This window comes from Magallana gigas, chromosome 3 (assembly GCF_963853765.1).
Source record: "Magallana gigas chromosome 3, xbMagGiga1.1, whole genome shotgun sequence".
In the NCBI taxonomy this organism is placed as follows: Eukaryota; Metazoa; Mollusca; class Bivalvia; order Ostreida; family Ostreidae; genus Magallana; species Magallana gigas.
The window spans coordinates 15150500-15168466 of NC_088855.1; the positions used below are offsets into that span (position 1 = coordinate 15150500).

At 32.8% G+C, this 17967-nt stretch overlaps 1 protein-coding gene across 1 annotated transcript in view; it reads left to right on the top strand.

The window, feature by feature from the left end:
* Positions 1-17345, top strand: part of LOC117693016 (atlastin-1) — a 30254-nt gene extending 12909 nt beyond the window's left edge. Inside the window, exons 6-9 of the mRNA XM_066077723.1 lie at positions 4824-4951; positions 7968-8024; positions 10566-10637; positions 17124-17345. Coding sequence (XP_065933795.1) covers positions 4824-4951; positions 7968-8024; positions 10566-10637; positions 17124-17345 — 479 coding nt within the window. The remainder of the gene's footprint in view (positions 1-4823; positions 4952-7967; positions 8025-10565; positions 10638-17123) is intronic.
* Positions 17346-17967: the final 622 nt, after the last annotated feature.

Sequence of the window (17967 nt, forward strand, 5' to 3'; positions counted from 1 at the left end):
ATCTAACTGTGTCTCGGAACATTTAAATTGTCTCCCATAAACCCATAATGTAGCAAATTTGGATAAAATTAATGAAGCTATATTGAAAATAACAGTCAAATTATTCATAACAAACCATTTTAAGGTTGTAGATACCTTTCATCAAATGTTTAATTCATATTAATTGTGGCGTAACAAGAGAACTCAACAGGTGCAGTTCTTTATTACTTAAGCATACCTCCGGAGAGGGTACAAAACTGAAACATAAACAAACATGTTCTTAAAAACATGTTCACAGTAATCACATGAAAACTACATGAATGGCACACCATACTTTATCAAAACATCAGATTATCTGTACTAATCCATATATAGATCAAATAAATTCTTTGAATAATACTGAAATGGACTTTGGTAATTTGAAACATGGGCTTCTGTACACATATACAAATATGACAGTAGTGGCTTTCCATACAAAAATTTATAGAGATAAACTCAGAGTAAACAAATATCAAATGACTAGATTGACAACATAAATGACAATAGATTTATAACTGCATAAAAGGTATCAATAAGAAAGTGAAATCCACCCGCATGACATAATGAATGAACACATGATAAAGGTACATATTTATCCCTTACTGTCTAGATAACACGTGCGTTGTATGCAACTACGTCCATAATGTTTCAAACGATTTACTAGCACAGACAGCTTAACATAAAGATTGACTTACTCTAGAAAATGAATGAAAACTAACTCTGTGGTTTTAGAGCGCCGAATGGACTAGGTATTGAACGAAATGTGCACGGAGCACATCTAAACATTGAAACTTTGCAGAATGGCGGGGAATCACGTCTCTACTAAAATACAAACCGGACCTGGCTCGAATCCGTAATACACTACATTAATGAAGAATTACAGTGTAAACACTTTTTCCACCAACGTTTTACTCGCTTCGAATTCACACACCATGCTGACATTCGAACTCTTGGGATTTTTCATTTTAAATGCACTGAGTTAGAGTTATCTCCCATGTTTCCTATATGACAAATTTTCAATGATTTACAATGTACGTGTATTTGTATTATCATTTCTGAGTTCATCCATGCAAATGTGATATTGTGAAAATAAAAGAGCCTTCCGTGAATCTAATGCGCATGCGCAAGATTGTAAAATCCAAAATATTCAGAGGATTTTCGGATTTTTTAAAGGACATTTTGTTAATTATTAATTAGTGGAGCTTGATTGAGAAAAAATAAAAACAAATTGGTAATCTTCAATTACCAATGATGATTAAATTATATTAAACAAAAGACAGTACTCTTCCGATTTCTCGGTATTAAAGCTAAAAAAATTCGGTCTATTATTTTAATATAGTAGTATAGATAGAACAAGAAATAAATTCTGTAAGGATGTCCTTCAAAGTTTGATACTGGTTTATAAGGCAAATATTTCAAAACAATGTAAAAACATATCAAATGACCACTTATGGTGTAATCCGGATATTACAATTGATAAAGAAAAACTCTTTTTTAAAAATTGTTTTGATAATGGGATAAGATACATTGTTATACTTACATGTTAAATACTGAAATCTGATTGGTTAAGACGCAGTTCATAATCCTTTCTATTACCCTCAGCGTTAGCAACGCACTTAGCAACGGGTAACATGAAAAATTGTTACATGCGCGAAAATTATGCGCGTACGGTTCGCTGTAGAATTCACGATATTCCTATATAAAAGCAGTAAAATTTTCTTAAAATTAAGACATTCAGTATAACAAAATAAATAGTGCCTGTTTGGGAGGATAACAGTTGAAATTGACACCTCTCGAAAACCATTGTCAACCTCCGCTTCGCGTCGGTTGACAATGGTTTTTTTCTCGGTGTGTCAATTTCAACTGTTACCCTCCCAAACAGGCACTATTTATATATTAGTGACTTATGTAATGCAGATGGTAGTAAACTTCCTTTTCACGATTTTAACAATTTTTACAATGCAAAATTAAATTTTTTTCAATATTCAGGTCTTATTTCAGCAATCAGAAGTTATCAAAAGAAGGAGGGCAGATATATAAGAAAGGATTATAATCTAAGTTACCCAAATACCGTAATAATTTTAATGAACTCAAAAAGGGCTGTAAGGAAATGTATAATGCACTTATTTCAAAAAAGAAAGAGTTGCCCACATCTGAAAAAATGGGAAGAAAATGGATACTACTTAACAAGAATAGAATGGAACCTTATTTATAATTTGCCATTTAAATGTACTCAAGAAACTAGGTTACAATGGCTTCAAACCCAGTTACTTCACAGAATTTCTGCAACAAAAAAATTCTTATGCAATTGCAATTTAATCAACTCTGCTTCATGCTCTTTCTGAGGACAGTTAACAGAAACAATAGACCATTTATTTTCTGAATGCTACATGTATCTCATAAAAGAACTTTGGGGCAAAATTAAACCCTGGCATGATGATTTACAGTTAAACGTGAATTTTGATAATAAATCTATTCTGTTTGGTAAATATTTGAGCAGTGATACACATTGCTTTAAAAATCTATTATTCTTCATAGTAAACATATATATATATATATATATATATATATATATATATATATATATATATATATATATATATATATATATATATATATATATATATATATATATATATATATATATATATATATATATATATATATATATATATATATATATATATATATATATATATATATATATATATGCCTGTAAATTTTGTTTCTCTAAACAATTAAACGTAGAGGCACTGAAACATATCATTATTAACAGACTCTAAGTTGAATAATATATTCTTCTAAAAAAAACTGCAAATACCAAGTGGTCAAACATCTTCCAAAAGCTACAATCATAGATAATTGCTTTCATCTACTTCTTTTTTTTGAACCTTCCCCCTACCCCCTGCTTTATTTTTATTTTTTTATCTTCTCTCCCTTCTCCCCATGGGTGAATTGAATCAAAATCATATGCTGGTAAATCCTGATTTATGGAAACACAATTTGTTATGTATGTTTATCATGTTTGTGTCTATGTCAATGTACATGTCACACATGTATGTATTTAAGTATGTACAAAATATAAGAGCAAGATTAATTCATAGTAAGTCAGTGAATCTCCTTTTTACTATTATAGACAAATCACCCAATTTCTGCCCCTCCCTCATCCCCTTGCCCCAATTACATACCCCCAAAAATATAAACTTTCATGACAATAATAAATTATATTGCTGATAATGTACACTTGTGTGTATACATCTGTATAATCATATTATATTAGAGACATGTATCAACCAAGTTTATTATAAGTTTATGTGTCTTATATCACTTGTATCTGTATCTGTTCTTTCTTTTGTGAAAGTTGTATTTAAATAAAGAAAATTATTATTTTCATACATATTTATAAAAAATTATTACTGTTGAAAATAACAACCATAAAGGATGTGTTCTGTTGTCAATCGCTTTAAGGTAGCCAATTTTTGTAAATTCAAGTGTACGCTACAAATTCCTAAAAATAAGGGAGTGTTTTATGAAGCAGAGGCCTCAGTGCTTAAATGCATTCAAAACGATTTTTTTCTTTTTTCCTTTCCTTATTCATGACTTCTTCTCAGATGTCAACTTTTGGTTCAATTAAACAGTCCTTTTCCCTATTTTCTGCTTTTTAAAAATATGACTTTTCTCTTACGTAATACAACTGCTTGTGAATTCTTTTTTGTACCTCGTTTTTACTAGAGGTTGACGTAGGAAAATATCACGTTTTTGCAAATCAGAATTGCCGTAGATTCTTGAGTCTATTTAGCATTTCTAAACAATAACGTTAATGTTGGATTTTTTCAATTAATGTAACCTATTGATAAGATACTGGGGTTTCAGAATATGTTTTTAAAACAAGTTTCATTTCTATTATTTTTTTAAGCACTCATTCTTTAAATAGATTTACGTGAAAAAAAATTCATTAAAATCAGATTATCTCTTTTATTAAATGATCATTATATATATATATATATATATATATATATATATATATATATATATATATATATATATATATATATATATATATATATATATATATATATATATATATTCAATTTATATCTTTATACAAAGTCTTAATAGTATGTAAAAATCAGAAATATTTTAACATTGCAAGCATAAAAAAATTAAAGCCATATATATTCAAAGGCAACTATTTTTTTTTTTCGATTAAGTAGTATAAGCTGATAGACAATCTAATATTCTGTCATTTCATTGAAGAACAGCAACTTTATATCTTAAACAGGTTTCTACATAACTGCAGATAACTACATATGTTTTTATCATCCTTTAAGTTGAGGGAAAAGGTAGTGACCTTGACCTGACCTTTATGCGAAAACAAGAAGGTCAAATTTGATTAAGCTGATACAATCATTAGGTTACATGTATATCATGTGTCAAAATTTCATACTTTTTTTAATATAAGTCAGAAGTTTGTCTAAAACGATAAGACTCCTTTCTTAAGATACAAAAATCTTACACAATACTTCAAATAACAGAGCAATATGACGTTTTTTGATTTGTTTCAACTTGCCTGAAGAAGTCATAAATATATGAGTAATTTTAAAAAATCAACCCTAATTTCAGAAAGAAAGAAAGTGTAATCTTATGAATGCATAGAATTAACAAAGCTATAATGGGAGTTTATTGTGTTAAAGGAAATGATATAAAAGGGGATACAAATATTAACTAAGACAATGTTACTTGTTGTCAATAATTATGGCTCAAGAGCCTGTTAATGTTTTTCTTTCTTTTTTTAAATTCTGTAGAAATGGACGATGATTTCGTGGAAATGGTCAAGCTGTTGGTTCCTTATATACTATCCAGAGACATGATGATGACGAAACGCATCAACGGTATGGAGGTGACAGGAGAAGACATGTCGAAGTATGTCAGAGTAAGTGCATTTAATATACATAAATATATATATATATATATATAAATATATATATATATATATATATATATATATATATATATATATATATATATATATATATATATATATATATATATATCATGAATTTTATCGTTTTTTATGAATTTGATATTATCTTAACATTTTTTACTTTTAAAATATATTTACAATGCATGGCACGCGGATAACAGTTTTACTGGTTTCAACCTCTTCATAAATGCAACGTTTAGCTCACCTCAAGAAAAGGCTTAAGGGGACCTTTTCTTAATAAAATACATCTGGACGCTGTTGTCGTCGGTGACGATGTTCTATGAGGCCATTTTCCTTTTTAGCTCACCGAGCTGAAAGCTCAAGTGAGCTATTCTGATCACATTTTGTCTCTTTTCTGTCTGTCTGTCTGTAAACATCTTCTCAAGAACCACTGGGCCAATTTCAACCAAACTTGGCACAAAGCATCCTTAGCCTAAGGGGATTCAAAGTTGTGAAAATTAAGTACCACGTCTTTTTGCAAAGGGAGATAATTAGGAATTTTATTTTCGAGAAATTTTAAAAAATCTTCTCATGAACCATAAGACCAGTAAAGCTGAAACGTGTGTGAAAGCATCCTCAGGTAGTGTAGATTGAAAGTTGTGAAAATCATGACCCTCGGGGGTAGGGTGGGGCCACAATGGGGGGTCGAAGTTTAACATAGGAATATATAGAGTAAATCTTTAAAAATCTTCTTCTCAGAAACTAATCAGCCAGGAAAGCTGACACTTGTGTGGAAACATCCTCAGGGTGTGTCGATACAAAGTTGTGAAAATCATGACTCCCGGGGTAGGATGGGGCCACAATGGGGGTTGAAGTTTAACATAGGAATATATCTTCTCAAAAACTAATCAGCCAGGAAAGCTGAAACTTGTGTGGAAGCATCTTCAGGTAGTGTAGATTCAAAGTTGTGAACATCATGACCCCTGGGGGTAGGGTGGGGCCACAATGGGGGGTCGAAGTTTAACATATGAATATATAGAGTAAATTTTTAACAATCTTCTTCTCAAAAGCTAATCAGCCAGGAAAGCTGAAACTTGTATGGAAGCATCCTCAGGTAGTGTAGATACAAAGTTGTGAAAATCATGACCCCCGGGGGAAGGGTTGGGTCACAATGGGGGGGGGGGGTCGAAGTTTAACATAGGAATATATAGAGTAAATCTTTAACAATCTTTTTCTCATTAACAAATCAGCTGGAAAAGCTGAAACTTGTGTGGAAGCATCCTCAGGTAGTGAAGATTCAAAGTTGTGAAAATCATGACCCTCGGGGGAAGGGTGGGGCCACAATGGGGGTCGAAGTTTAACATAGGAATATACAGAGTAAATCTTTAAAAATCTTCTTCTCAGAAACTAATCAGCCAGGAAAGCTGACACTTGTGTGGAAGCATCCTCAGGTTGTGTCGATACAATGTTGTGAAAATCATGACCCCCGGGGTAGGATGGGGCCACAATGGGGTTTGAAGTTTAACATAGGAATATATAGAGTAAATCTTTAAAAATCTTCTTCTCAAAAACTAATCAGCCAGAAAAGCTGAAACTTGTGTGGAAGCATCCTCAGCTAGTGTAGATTCAAAGTTGTGAAAATCATGACCCCCAGGGGGTAGGGTGGGGCCACAATGGGGGGGGGTCGAAATTTTACAAAGGAATATACAGAGTAAATCTTTAAAAATCTTCTTCTTAGAAACTAATCAGCCAGGAAAGGTGACACTTGTGTGAAAGCATCCTACGGTAGTGTAGATTCAAAGTTGTGAAAATCATGACCCCCGGGGGTAGGGTGGGGCCACAATTTGGGGGGTTTAAAGTTTAACATAGGAATATATAGAGTAAATCTTTAAAAATCTTCTTCTCAGACGCTAATAAGCCAGGAAAGCTGAAACCTGTGTGGAAGCATCCTCGGGTAGTGTAGATTCAAAGTTGTGAAAATCATGACCCCTGGGGGGTAGGGTGGGGCCACAATGGGGGGTCGAAGTTTAACATATGAATATATGGAGTAAATCTTTAACAATCTTCTTCTCAAAAGCTAATAAGCCAGGAAAGCTGAAACTTGTATGGAAGCATCCTCAGGTAGTGTAGATACAAAGTTGTGAAAATCATGACCCCCAGGGGTAGGGTGGGGCCACAATGGGGGGGGGGGGTCGAAGTTTAACATATGTATATATAGAGTAAATCTTTAAAAATCTTCTTTTCAGAAACTAATCAGCCAGATTATTCTTTATAATTTTTAAGACTTTGGCCCCAGGACAATTCTTTGGCTTCACAAGAAGGTTCAGAGTTTGATGAGGTTTATATCCCATATATAAACTATTGTTAGGAATCTTTTTGAGAACTGCAATACTCAACATATAATATGACTATAAAATCACCCTGTTAGAAAAGGGACTAATGATTATAAACATAAGAATATCCAAGGGAAAAATGGATTTTTTAATACAGGATCTACATGTATTATTGTACATTGTCCAGATAGTTTGTATTATGACTCCATTAAGCTGATTTTATCATACCTATCGTTCCTCAGGTGAGCGATGTGGCCCATGGGCCTCTTGTTGAACTTCTTGTAAAGAAACCACGTATCAGATTCAAAATTTATTATAATTCTATAAGGGTTGACTAATCAGAGTTTGGTTTAACACGAAGTTACAACCGTGTCAACGGGAATATCATTTGCCAATAGATATACAGTGTGTGGAAAAGTGAATTTCAATTTTGTTCCCCAAACAATATGACAATCATTATTGAAATTTGACAATAGTTTCTTCACATAATGGTATAAATTTGGTATTTAAAAACCATCTAAGGGTAAGGGTATTTGTAATGGACAGTATTTTATTGCTAACAATCATCGAGAAATGCCTGATAAAAGATAATTCTGTTGAATATGATATTCATGAATCTAAACTCAAAATGCATTAGAGTAGATGAATGTTGTTACTTGAATTCTATTTATCTCTTTCGTATTTTAAAAAAGGCCTTTGTTAAATTATTGAAGAACGGCGAGTTTCCTTGTCCACAGACAGCTTTTAAGGTATGCAAAGTAGTTTATACAAGAAAATTTTTTATTATTACACTGTGTAGTTTTGGCAAATATTCATTTTTTTTCATTTTTAGTTTAATTTAGTTTTAGACTCATTACAGTACTGTTTTTGACTTCTCTTTTTAATGCACAATAGGATTACACATTTTAATTGTTTTAAACATGAGAATGATATAAGACAATATTTTTTAAAACATTATCTGCAAACCATTTTAATAATTTTCCTTTTTCTATATATATTCTGTGGTTGTAATAAAAAGGCAGTTTCCTATTGTTAAAGTTCATTGTCCGATGTGTTGGCTATTAAGTATCTCAGAATTTTCCGTTCAAACCAATTATCTTAAAAAGTTATTGATTTTAGTCTATTTATACCAGCAGAATCAATCTCCATTCAAAGTCAGAAATATTCAAAGTATTAATAATAATTGTTTTATTGGAACACACAAAAAAAACCAAATTCATCATTGGCATGTTCAGTAAAGGGAACCTTTTATTTCGTTCCCCAAATGATTGGGTTTATTCAATTCGCATGATACTGAGCATCGATTGTAAACAAAACAAACTTCAGATATATTAGTGAACAATATGTACACAGGTTTATTTATGATTTGCCAATACACTATGATCTTTATTTATGGCGATGTCGTACAACAATCATACCAGCCTCGGGCATTCAGAAGTTGGAGTTCTATTCGCTTTTCGCTATTCACTATTCGAATAGCGAATAGAATTCTCTGGTCGGTTCGCTATTCAAATTACCGTAAACATGCTAATAAACGTAAATTCAAAATTTCATATAAACCTCCATTTTAAATTGATAAAACAATTTTATAGTAAAAATTATTACTTGCTGACCTCACCTGAACATTGGCATAATGAACACGACCAGTAAGAGGCCTAGCTAGCCTGGCGAAAATAGGACATTTCGTACAATACAATTATAATGGGACATCTTTCAAGGGGTTGGCTAAAACCTTGTATTCCATATCTGGGCCTACATATTTGGCGAGGATGGGGCCCTGGGATAGACCAGTCGACCCTTAAAAGGAATTGGGTTTACACGGCCATTAACAGTCTTAGCTAGCCTGGCGAAAATAGGAAAATCGTATAATACAATTATAATGGGATATCTTACAAGGGGCTGACTTACACCCTGTATCCCATATTTGGGCCTTCATATTTGCTGAGGATGGGGCTCCGGGACAGTCCAGTCGACCCTCAAAAGGAATTGGGTTTACACAACCAGTAAGAGGCTTAGCTAGCCTGGCTAAAAATGCGACATTTCGTATAATACATTTATAATTGGTTTCTTTCAAGGGGCTGGCTAAAACCCTGTATCCCATATTTGGGCCTTCATATTTGGTGAGGATGGGCCCCCGGGACAGCCCAGTCGTCCCTCAAAAGGAATTTGGTTTACACGACCAGTAAGAGGCTTAGCTAGCTGGGCGAAAATGCGACATTTCGTATAATACAGTCATATCTGGCGGGGATGGGGCCCATGGACAGCCCAGTCGACCCTCAAAAGCTATTGGGTTTACACGGCCATTAACAGGCTTAGCTAAGCGTCTTACTTGTCATGTAAACCCAATTCATTTTGAGGGTCGACTGGGCTGTCCCGGGGGCCCATCCTCGCCAAATATAAAGGCCCAAATATGGGATACAGGGTGTTAGCCAGTCCCTTGAAAGAAATCCCATTATAGCTGTATTAAAGGAAATGTCGCATGTTTCGCCAGGCTAGCTAAGCCTCTTACTGGTCGTGTAAACTCAATTCCTTTTGAGGGTCGACTGGGCTGTCCCGGGGGCCCATCCTCGCCAAATATGAAGGCCCAAATATGGGATACAGGGTTTTAGCCAACCCCTTGAATGATGTCCCATTATAATTGTATTGTACGAAATGTCCTATTTTCGCCAGGCTAGCTAGGCCTCTTACTGGTCGTGATCATTATGTCAATGTTCAGGTGAGGTCAGCAATTAATAATTTTTTCTATAAATCTATTTTTTTTCAAATAAAATGGGAAGTTATTATGAAATTTTTAATTTACATTTATTAGCATGTTTACGGTAATTGGAATAGCGAACCGACCAGAGAATTCTATTCGCTTTTCGAATAGTGAATAGCGAAAAGCGAATAGAACTCCAAATTCTGAATGCCCCAGCCTCGACGTTTTAAAATCAGGCGAAATTGCGCGGAACCCATTTATGTCAAATCCTGTTTTGTAAATAAATTGTGTACACCATTGGTATAAAATTGGACCAAATTAAGAGCTTCAAAGATCAATATTTACCCTAAAAACATTACATCAAAACCTTACATTATAAACCCACCTTCGATGTTGCTCATTAAGAATAAGAACGTATGGTGAACAAAATACAGAGTGGAAATAATCTTTCGGTTGATTTATCGTATTGATGAATTTCTATATGAAAAAGCGATGATATGTACTACGAGGTCGTATTGATGTCGGTTTTAAATTAGCTTAATATATATGTAATTAAACATTACTTAGTCTTAATGTTTCGATGTATATCTAGGCTACAGTAGCGGTTGGTAGACAGTTAGCGATTAACGCAGCATATAAATTCTATAAAGAGGGGATGGAAAAGGTATGTTTGACGTTTCTACTTAGTCATCTTTCAATGTTTCCTGAAAAAGTTTTCTGAATAATAAGTATCGTCATGCGAAGAGTTTTAGAAAGCGCGAAGATTTTTCAAGTATTGTAAATCTTTATTTAAAAAAACAACAACATATTTTAGGTATGCAAATTCGATGATGGTGTGGCATTATCTGAAGCTGAACTAGAAAGTCATAATGAAACGATTAAAGATCAAGCAAGAAAAAAACTTGAAAAAATTCCTAGAATGCAGATATCAGAGCATAAAAAAGAATGTTTGAAGCAGCTTGATGATCTAATCGAACAGAAGTACATGGAGTTAAAGAGGCAAAATCAAGGGTTAGCAAAACAAGCCACCACCAAAGAAATAGTACTATCAGCGGCGAAGGGAGTCGGTGTCACTATTGGCGTCGGCGCAGTGGCTTTGGGTGCAGTTGTTTTGATGCATGTTATTTGAGAAAATAAAACTGTTGATGAAAAATGTAATGTAAACAGAAAGATAGATAGATGGATAGAGGCTAAGCAATGTTAGGGAGGACGTGTATACATGTATGTTATAGGTTGTTCTGACACTGCAATGCAAGTGTTTAAGCGCATCTTTTGTTTCTAAGCGGTGACAGATTATCCACGTTTTATGAGATGTGAATTGCATAACAACCATGTTTAATATATGTACTTGTTTTTATATTATTTTTAGTGTTTTTATTTCTCCAATTTTTAATTGTGCCTTTAAGATCCGACATTTTTGGATATTTAGTATTGATTTTTATCAGTACTTATCATATTTTAATTAGATATTCTGTTCATATTCTTTATTCACCTGTATTTCGGATTTTCTACTACATGTATAATGATTTTAATAGAAATATAATTTTGTATAACGACGTTTTATAACGTTATGCACAATTACCTTTATGTTGACTAGAATAATGGCTAGTCAGTTTTATTAATCATATACATGAACTTGCTTTGAAAAGAGAAATATTTAATATTTGTTAGTTTGATAAGATATTGGCGCTTCTGATTGGTTGAAAAATTTCTTTGATTCCTGCATCAGTGATGTCGGATCTACTTTTCTCAACTGTTCTGATCTAACACTATTTATCGATATAGAACGGTAGTTTCCACACAAAAAAACACTGTCAAAAAATGTAAAGTTGAGTCTGTTTAATTGTCAGAAAACAAAATACAACTTTAGAGAGATTAAAAGTTTCACCATAAAAAAATAAACAATACACATTATTTAATTCACTAAATAGAAGTTTTTCTCTTTGATATGTCAATCAAATTATTAAATTCATTTCTTAAAACAATGAAATAAAACCATACAGATAGGTTGCATATGAATCTCAAAACATAAAGAGTATGAGAACGTCTGAACAGGTCATTTAAGTTTTTATTTGAGTTTTGTTATTCGGACAAAAGACCGATAATTTCGTATCTATATCTTCAGATTTAGATAAGATCATCTGCAATGTAAACATTCAAAGTTCTCATAAATACGTTCTAATGTATCTATTGTTTATAAACATTTATGAAGAATACCTTCATTATTCAAAAAATACATATGGACATGTATAACTCTTTCATGATTGAAATAAGCATACATAAGGAATACTTTTATATTAAGAGGCATCAACTTATTTGTGCATTAGTTTCTATAAAACATATTTAGACTTTTTAAAATGTAGTTTGTTGATGTATAGATTGCATTGACTGGTTCAATTTTTTTTGTATTTATTTTACACTCATATTCAATATTAAGTTACATGTATCTATTTATGTATTCTAATATACGGACATCAGAAAGAAAAAAATATCGCATAATAGTAAAAGAATACCTTTGTAAGATAATAAACTCCAAAAAGAATAGTAAATACACACTGTAATAACAATTTCAAATAAAATAATTTAAGTAAATGTTAATAATGACCCTCATAAATATGTAAAATTAGAACAGATCGATATACAGAAAATTTAATGTATATTGTTTAAAGGTGGGGATCTCAACCCTTTTCAAGATATTTGGTCATTTTTTGTTTCATGGGGGTCACGACCACCTCCAAAGCTCATGTCCTACATTGTACATACCAATGCATGCCCCATAACGCAAGGAACAAGAATATATATATATATATATATATATATATATATATATATATATATATATATATATATATATATGTATATATATATATATATATATATATATATATATATATATATATATATATATATATATATATATGATTTAGGGGTGGAGATCTCAACTGTTTTCAAGATATTTGGTCATTCTTTATTACATTTTATTTCAATTTAAGAAATTTGAATTTTCCGGGGGCGGAGTCCTCCCTCCGACCCCTACCCTTTGCTTTAGATCCGCAAATGCATTACATGTAATGAATTGTAAAATGGTTACGCTGAAAATGTGACTGATTTCATCTCCTTTTCGAATTTCTTTTCCAAAAAGGCATATTTTTTTTCTCAAAATCCGAAGATGGAAGTACGCTTTTTAAATTTTCGCCTTTTGCATTTTCATCTTGTCTAGTATATCGAAGATTCTACTTTGCGGTTTTTTAAATAATTTTATCACAGGAGTTGTTACAAACTCAATTCAATTTGTAAGAGCAGCCTTTTGAGAGGATATTTGGCATTTTTTTGTCTTTTCATGTTAAAATGAACGGAAATTGGTAAACCATTTACATGTATAATTTATCGAAGAAATGATGATGTTTTCCGTTAAGAGAGTCCCGTTTACCTCGTATTCCATGATGACCGTATTCGGGCGAAAATATTGTAGTTTTCAGCACGTGTCAAAATTACTGTCTATCAAATTCCACGTGGTACAAATAAACGATATATTTACGACCCTTCAATTCCCGGAAGCTCATAATTACATTAATTTGTTATGTGAAAGGGATTCTATGTACTTCAACTGTCACAACCAATTTTATTTAGCTGTACTGTCTCTTTAAAGTAAGATAAGAACTATGATATATAGTATTTATAGTAAGCATGTGTTAGTTTATATTTGTCAGATGCATGCATTGGTGTATAAAAAATCAGGGTTTGATTGGATAAATAAAAAATAGCATCTAAAAAAATGCTATGCCTGCAAACTTCAGATTGCCCAAGACTTGTTGAAGCGTCATTCAAAATTCAAGCCGATTCGAATCTTATTCAATGATAAACACCTCCTTCCCAACAAATAATTAATTTTATACCCTCGCAAACGAAGTTTAGCGGGGTATATTGGTTTCACCCTGTCCGTCTTTCTGTCTGCCGTCTGTCAGTAGACGCAACTTTGTCCCCCCTATAGAATTTTTAATTATTACATGGAACAGTTTAAAAATTTGTACAAATGTTGAACACCATCTGAAGATGTGCACCTGCAATGTTTTTTAAGATCAGACAAGATTTAATGATTTTATGTCAGTTTTCAATTTCCTTATTCTATATATTGTACACTAATGTTGAAAAGTAAGGGAGGTAATCGTTACAGATTTTATTTATTAATTAATAGTATTAACACACTCTAAAATATATTAATATAAATATATCCAGATGTAGGTTTTTTGTCTTAATGTCTTAATTAATAAAAACAAATATTTTTATAAGTATTCTATCAACTGACAATGCAAAGTTTTTGTTTGTCAATAATAAATTCTTAGGAGCTAATAAGAACATCAAAGACAAGTGTGGCTGAATTCATTTGTCCCAAGGGAGCCATTATCTGAGCCATGGTTCAGATGGAGCATGTGTTTAGGGGAAATTGTTAATCTGTAAAATGGGTGATTGTTTTGGGGCTATTTTAAAACTGTTTCATGTAAATTAAAAGTTTATATCATTATAAGGAAATAAATAATATCTTTATCAATAAAGAAGTTAAACTATTTTTAGAAGTTGTTTAAATCTATTAGTCAAGTAATTTGATGAAGTGACCCTATTGGGCATTAATTTAAATGAAATTCAAAATTACTGATATGATTGTAGTGTTTTGGCAATTTTAAAATTGTTTGTAGTATTAAATTCTTTTTTTTTAGCTCCTGAGCTGAAAGCTCAAGTGAGCTATTCTGATCACATTTTGTCCGTCGTCCGTCCGCCCGTCTGTCCGTCTGTAAACTTTTTACATTTTGAACTTCTTCGCTAAAACCACTTATCCAATTTCAACCAAATTTGGCACAAAGCATCCTTATTGGGGGGGGGGGGGGGCAAATATAAATTGCAGAAATAAAAGTCCGATCTGTATTCAAAGCGGAGAAAACCTTGAAATTGTAGAAAAAGGGGGGGGGGGTGCATTTTTAAAAAATCTTCTCAAGAACTACCGAGGCAAATTCAACGTAGTTTAGCATAAATTATCCTTATGTGAAGGAAAATATAAATTGCAAACATTAAGGGGTAATTCTGTTTCAAATCTGAGTTATTAAAAAATAGTAATAAAGGAAAGGCGTGTTTCAATCAATTAAATAGCTTCGGGTTCGGCATCCTGTAAAATGGGTAGGCAAGACTTGGCCAGGGCAAAACAAAAGATTGGCAGTTATTGATCTGCCAATCTCATTAAAATTTCAGGATATTTGATGGACTAGTATATTTGTATTCGCTGTAAATATTGCTGCAAAAAATGCGTATTTGGAATTGACGATTGCCGATCTGCCCCGGCTTTTATTTTGCCACGGCCCGGGTTTGCATACCCATTTTACCAAGACTCGTATTCCATACTTCTAAAACGAGGTTCTTTGTTTAAAGCAGCATTATACGAAAAAGGGTCGATCTGACTATGGTGAATTTGCTTGTTGTGCAACAGTTCGCGTATGAAGGGAAATTTTGAAACATGCAAAATATATTGGTGCCGATTTTGTGAAGTAAATTGAGGCTAAATATTTCAATGCGTTGACAGTTTTCACACATGAAGTTGGTGTTAGCTTGTTCTGATTTTCGTTTCGTTTTCATTATTTATGTTTTGTAACTTGGAAACTATCGTCTGTATTTCGTGATTTTTACGTATCAAATCAAACAGAGACTTCGGTAAATCAAACAGTTAATTGTTTACCTGCGCAAATTAAGCAAAATCTGATGTAGGGTAGTTGCCTACCGAAATACAATTCATTCTATCGGTAATTCGGCATTATCTTTTGCGTAATAGTAGATTAATGCAATAGGTTTTGTTGAGATGCTCGGCATTTTCTCGAGTTTATTCAGTTTAAATAGAGTTTGATATCGCTGACGGAAATATGTAGGTATATACATGTATATATATGATTCATTTCGAAAAAATAAAATGTGTTCTTTATTTGTTATACATGAAGTGCATGTTTCTTGTGTTTAATTGTTTACAATTTCTATTTACTAACCATATTTGAGTGTTAAGCTTCGAATTATAAGCAAGATACAGAGATTTGCTCACAATTCTATGTTTGTACACAGATCTTAAAAGCTAAAAATTAAAAAAGTTAAAAAAATTGTCAATATTTATTACGAAAATTTTCAAAGTCTGTTCTTCCAGAAACCAACTTTAACAACTTATTGTATTGTAAACTTATAGACCTTTTTACCTCACCTGAGGGTGTAAACAGATGACTATAAGGTGACCTTGATTAGAACTGTTAAATGAACACGTAAGTTGTATATGAAAACTGCGCAATTATTAATATGTCAGTAACTATGTTGGAAAGTCCTTGGGAAATTATATTTTGGAAATTAATTGCGCAGCAGCATGATCTCACACATCCAGGTGTGGGACAGTAATGCTATATTTGTCATATCTACAGACTCTATGGAGTCCTGATATTGCAAGCTTGTCACAAAGTACATGTTTTCTGTTAATCTTTTAACCTATACTCATGTTTTGTACTGATGCGGGAGATTGTAAGCCCGCATCCCACGACGCTGTGATGGGCAGTTTGACAGTTTTGATGCTGTATTTAGAATCAAAATATTGTTTAGGAATTTGATCACTAAATCTACACTCACAGGGCTCACACTGGACCAAAATAATGTGTCGCAACCTTGCGCGGCGTATCGGACTATCCGCATATCTTATTAAATGTATATCATTCTTTTTACTGATAACCAACTAAACAACTTAAGTTTAACCTTTGTTTTTGTAGCTGTTTTTTTTACCATAATTTAACTCACACTGCAACAGCATGTACATGTATATGTTTTCAGTTGCTATTAGAAATTATTCTTAAATAAAATTAATATTTCTCCAATTGAATAATAGAATATACTGATCTTTGATCATTCTAAACAAAACTTTAAAAAAAAAACCAAATGAAGATAAATAATTTTATTTATTAATCTCATTCATAAACTCATAGCACAACAAAAGGAAATAGTCAATAAATAACACACCAAAGTCACACATTTCACAGTTAAGATTAAGAAAGTCTATGAAAAGTCCAATAGATAATCACATCAGTCACATTTCACTGTTCACAATATTCTTCTTGTCTTCACACTGGCCCACTTGTTGAAGGCATCCTCAAATGGGAAAGATTCTGATGTGGGTCCCTCTATGGCTGTCATCATAATGCTGGATAGGGACTCTATCTTCAATGAGTTGCGCAGGTCTGTTTTGATGAGGTTCTGTCTGGAGAAGCCCCTCTCACAGTCAATAGTCGATAGAGGAAGAACCAACAGTCTCCTACCTAAATATCCTACCACTGAGTACACTGAACTATGCCTAAAACTAAACTGAGCTATATCCTTAACTGAGGTCAATCCTGCACTACAACCTACATGCCTAACAAATTCATGAAACCCAACTACTTCAGAACATAAATCCTCTGAATTTGAAAAAGAACACTTCTGTAGGAAATCAGACAGAGAAGTCAAAGTCTCCTGAGAAGGAGGGATTGTGGAAGAAATGAACGAATAATCAAAGATAGAACACAAAGCTGACATGACCTTACCATCCACTTCACTAACAAACATATCCCTTAAGTTACATGTAGCAATGACACCTGAAACAAACTTCTCACATGCTGAAACAGCCTCAGCCCTCTGCTTTGAACTATCTCTAATACAGTGACCTTTGAAATCAAAAGTACAGAGTCCAGAGGAGTCAACAGATGGAGAAGAAGGAGCTTGTTGTAGGAAAGAAGACAGGACAGTTCCGTCTTAAATCCCTTAACCTCTCTAGAACAGAAACTGTGGAATGCAGAAGAGGATTAAAATTTCTAAGCCCTTATCTGACAAAATCTTGACAACCTCTTCCCTAATGCTATTTGAATTTGCTGAGGCTAGCTGCCTAATACCCATGAAGGAAGTTTTTGCATCTAACCTACCCAAAGACTCCTCTAAGTACCTAATGTACAACA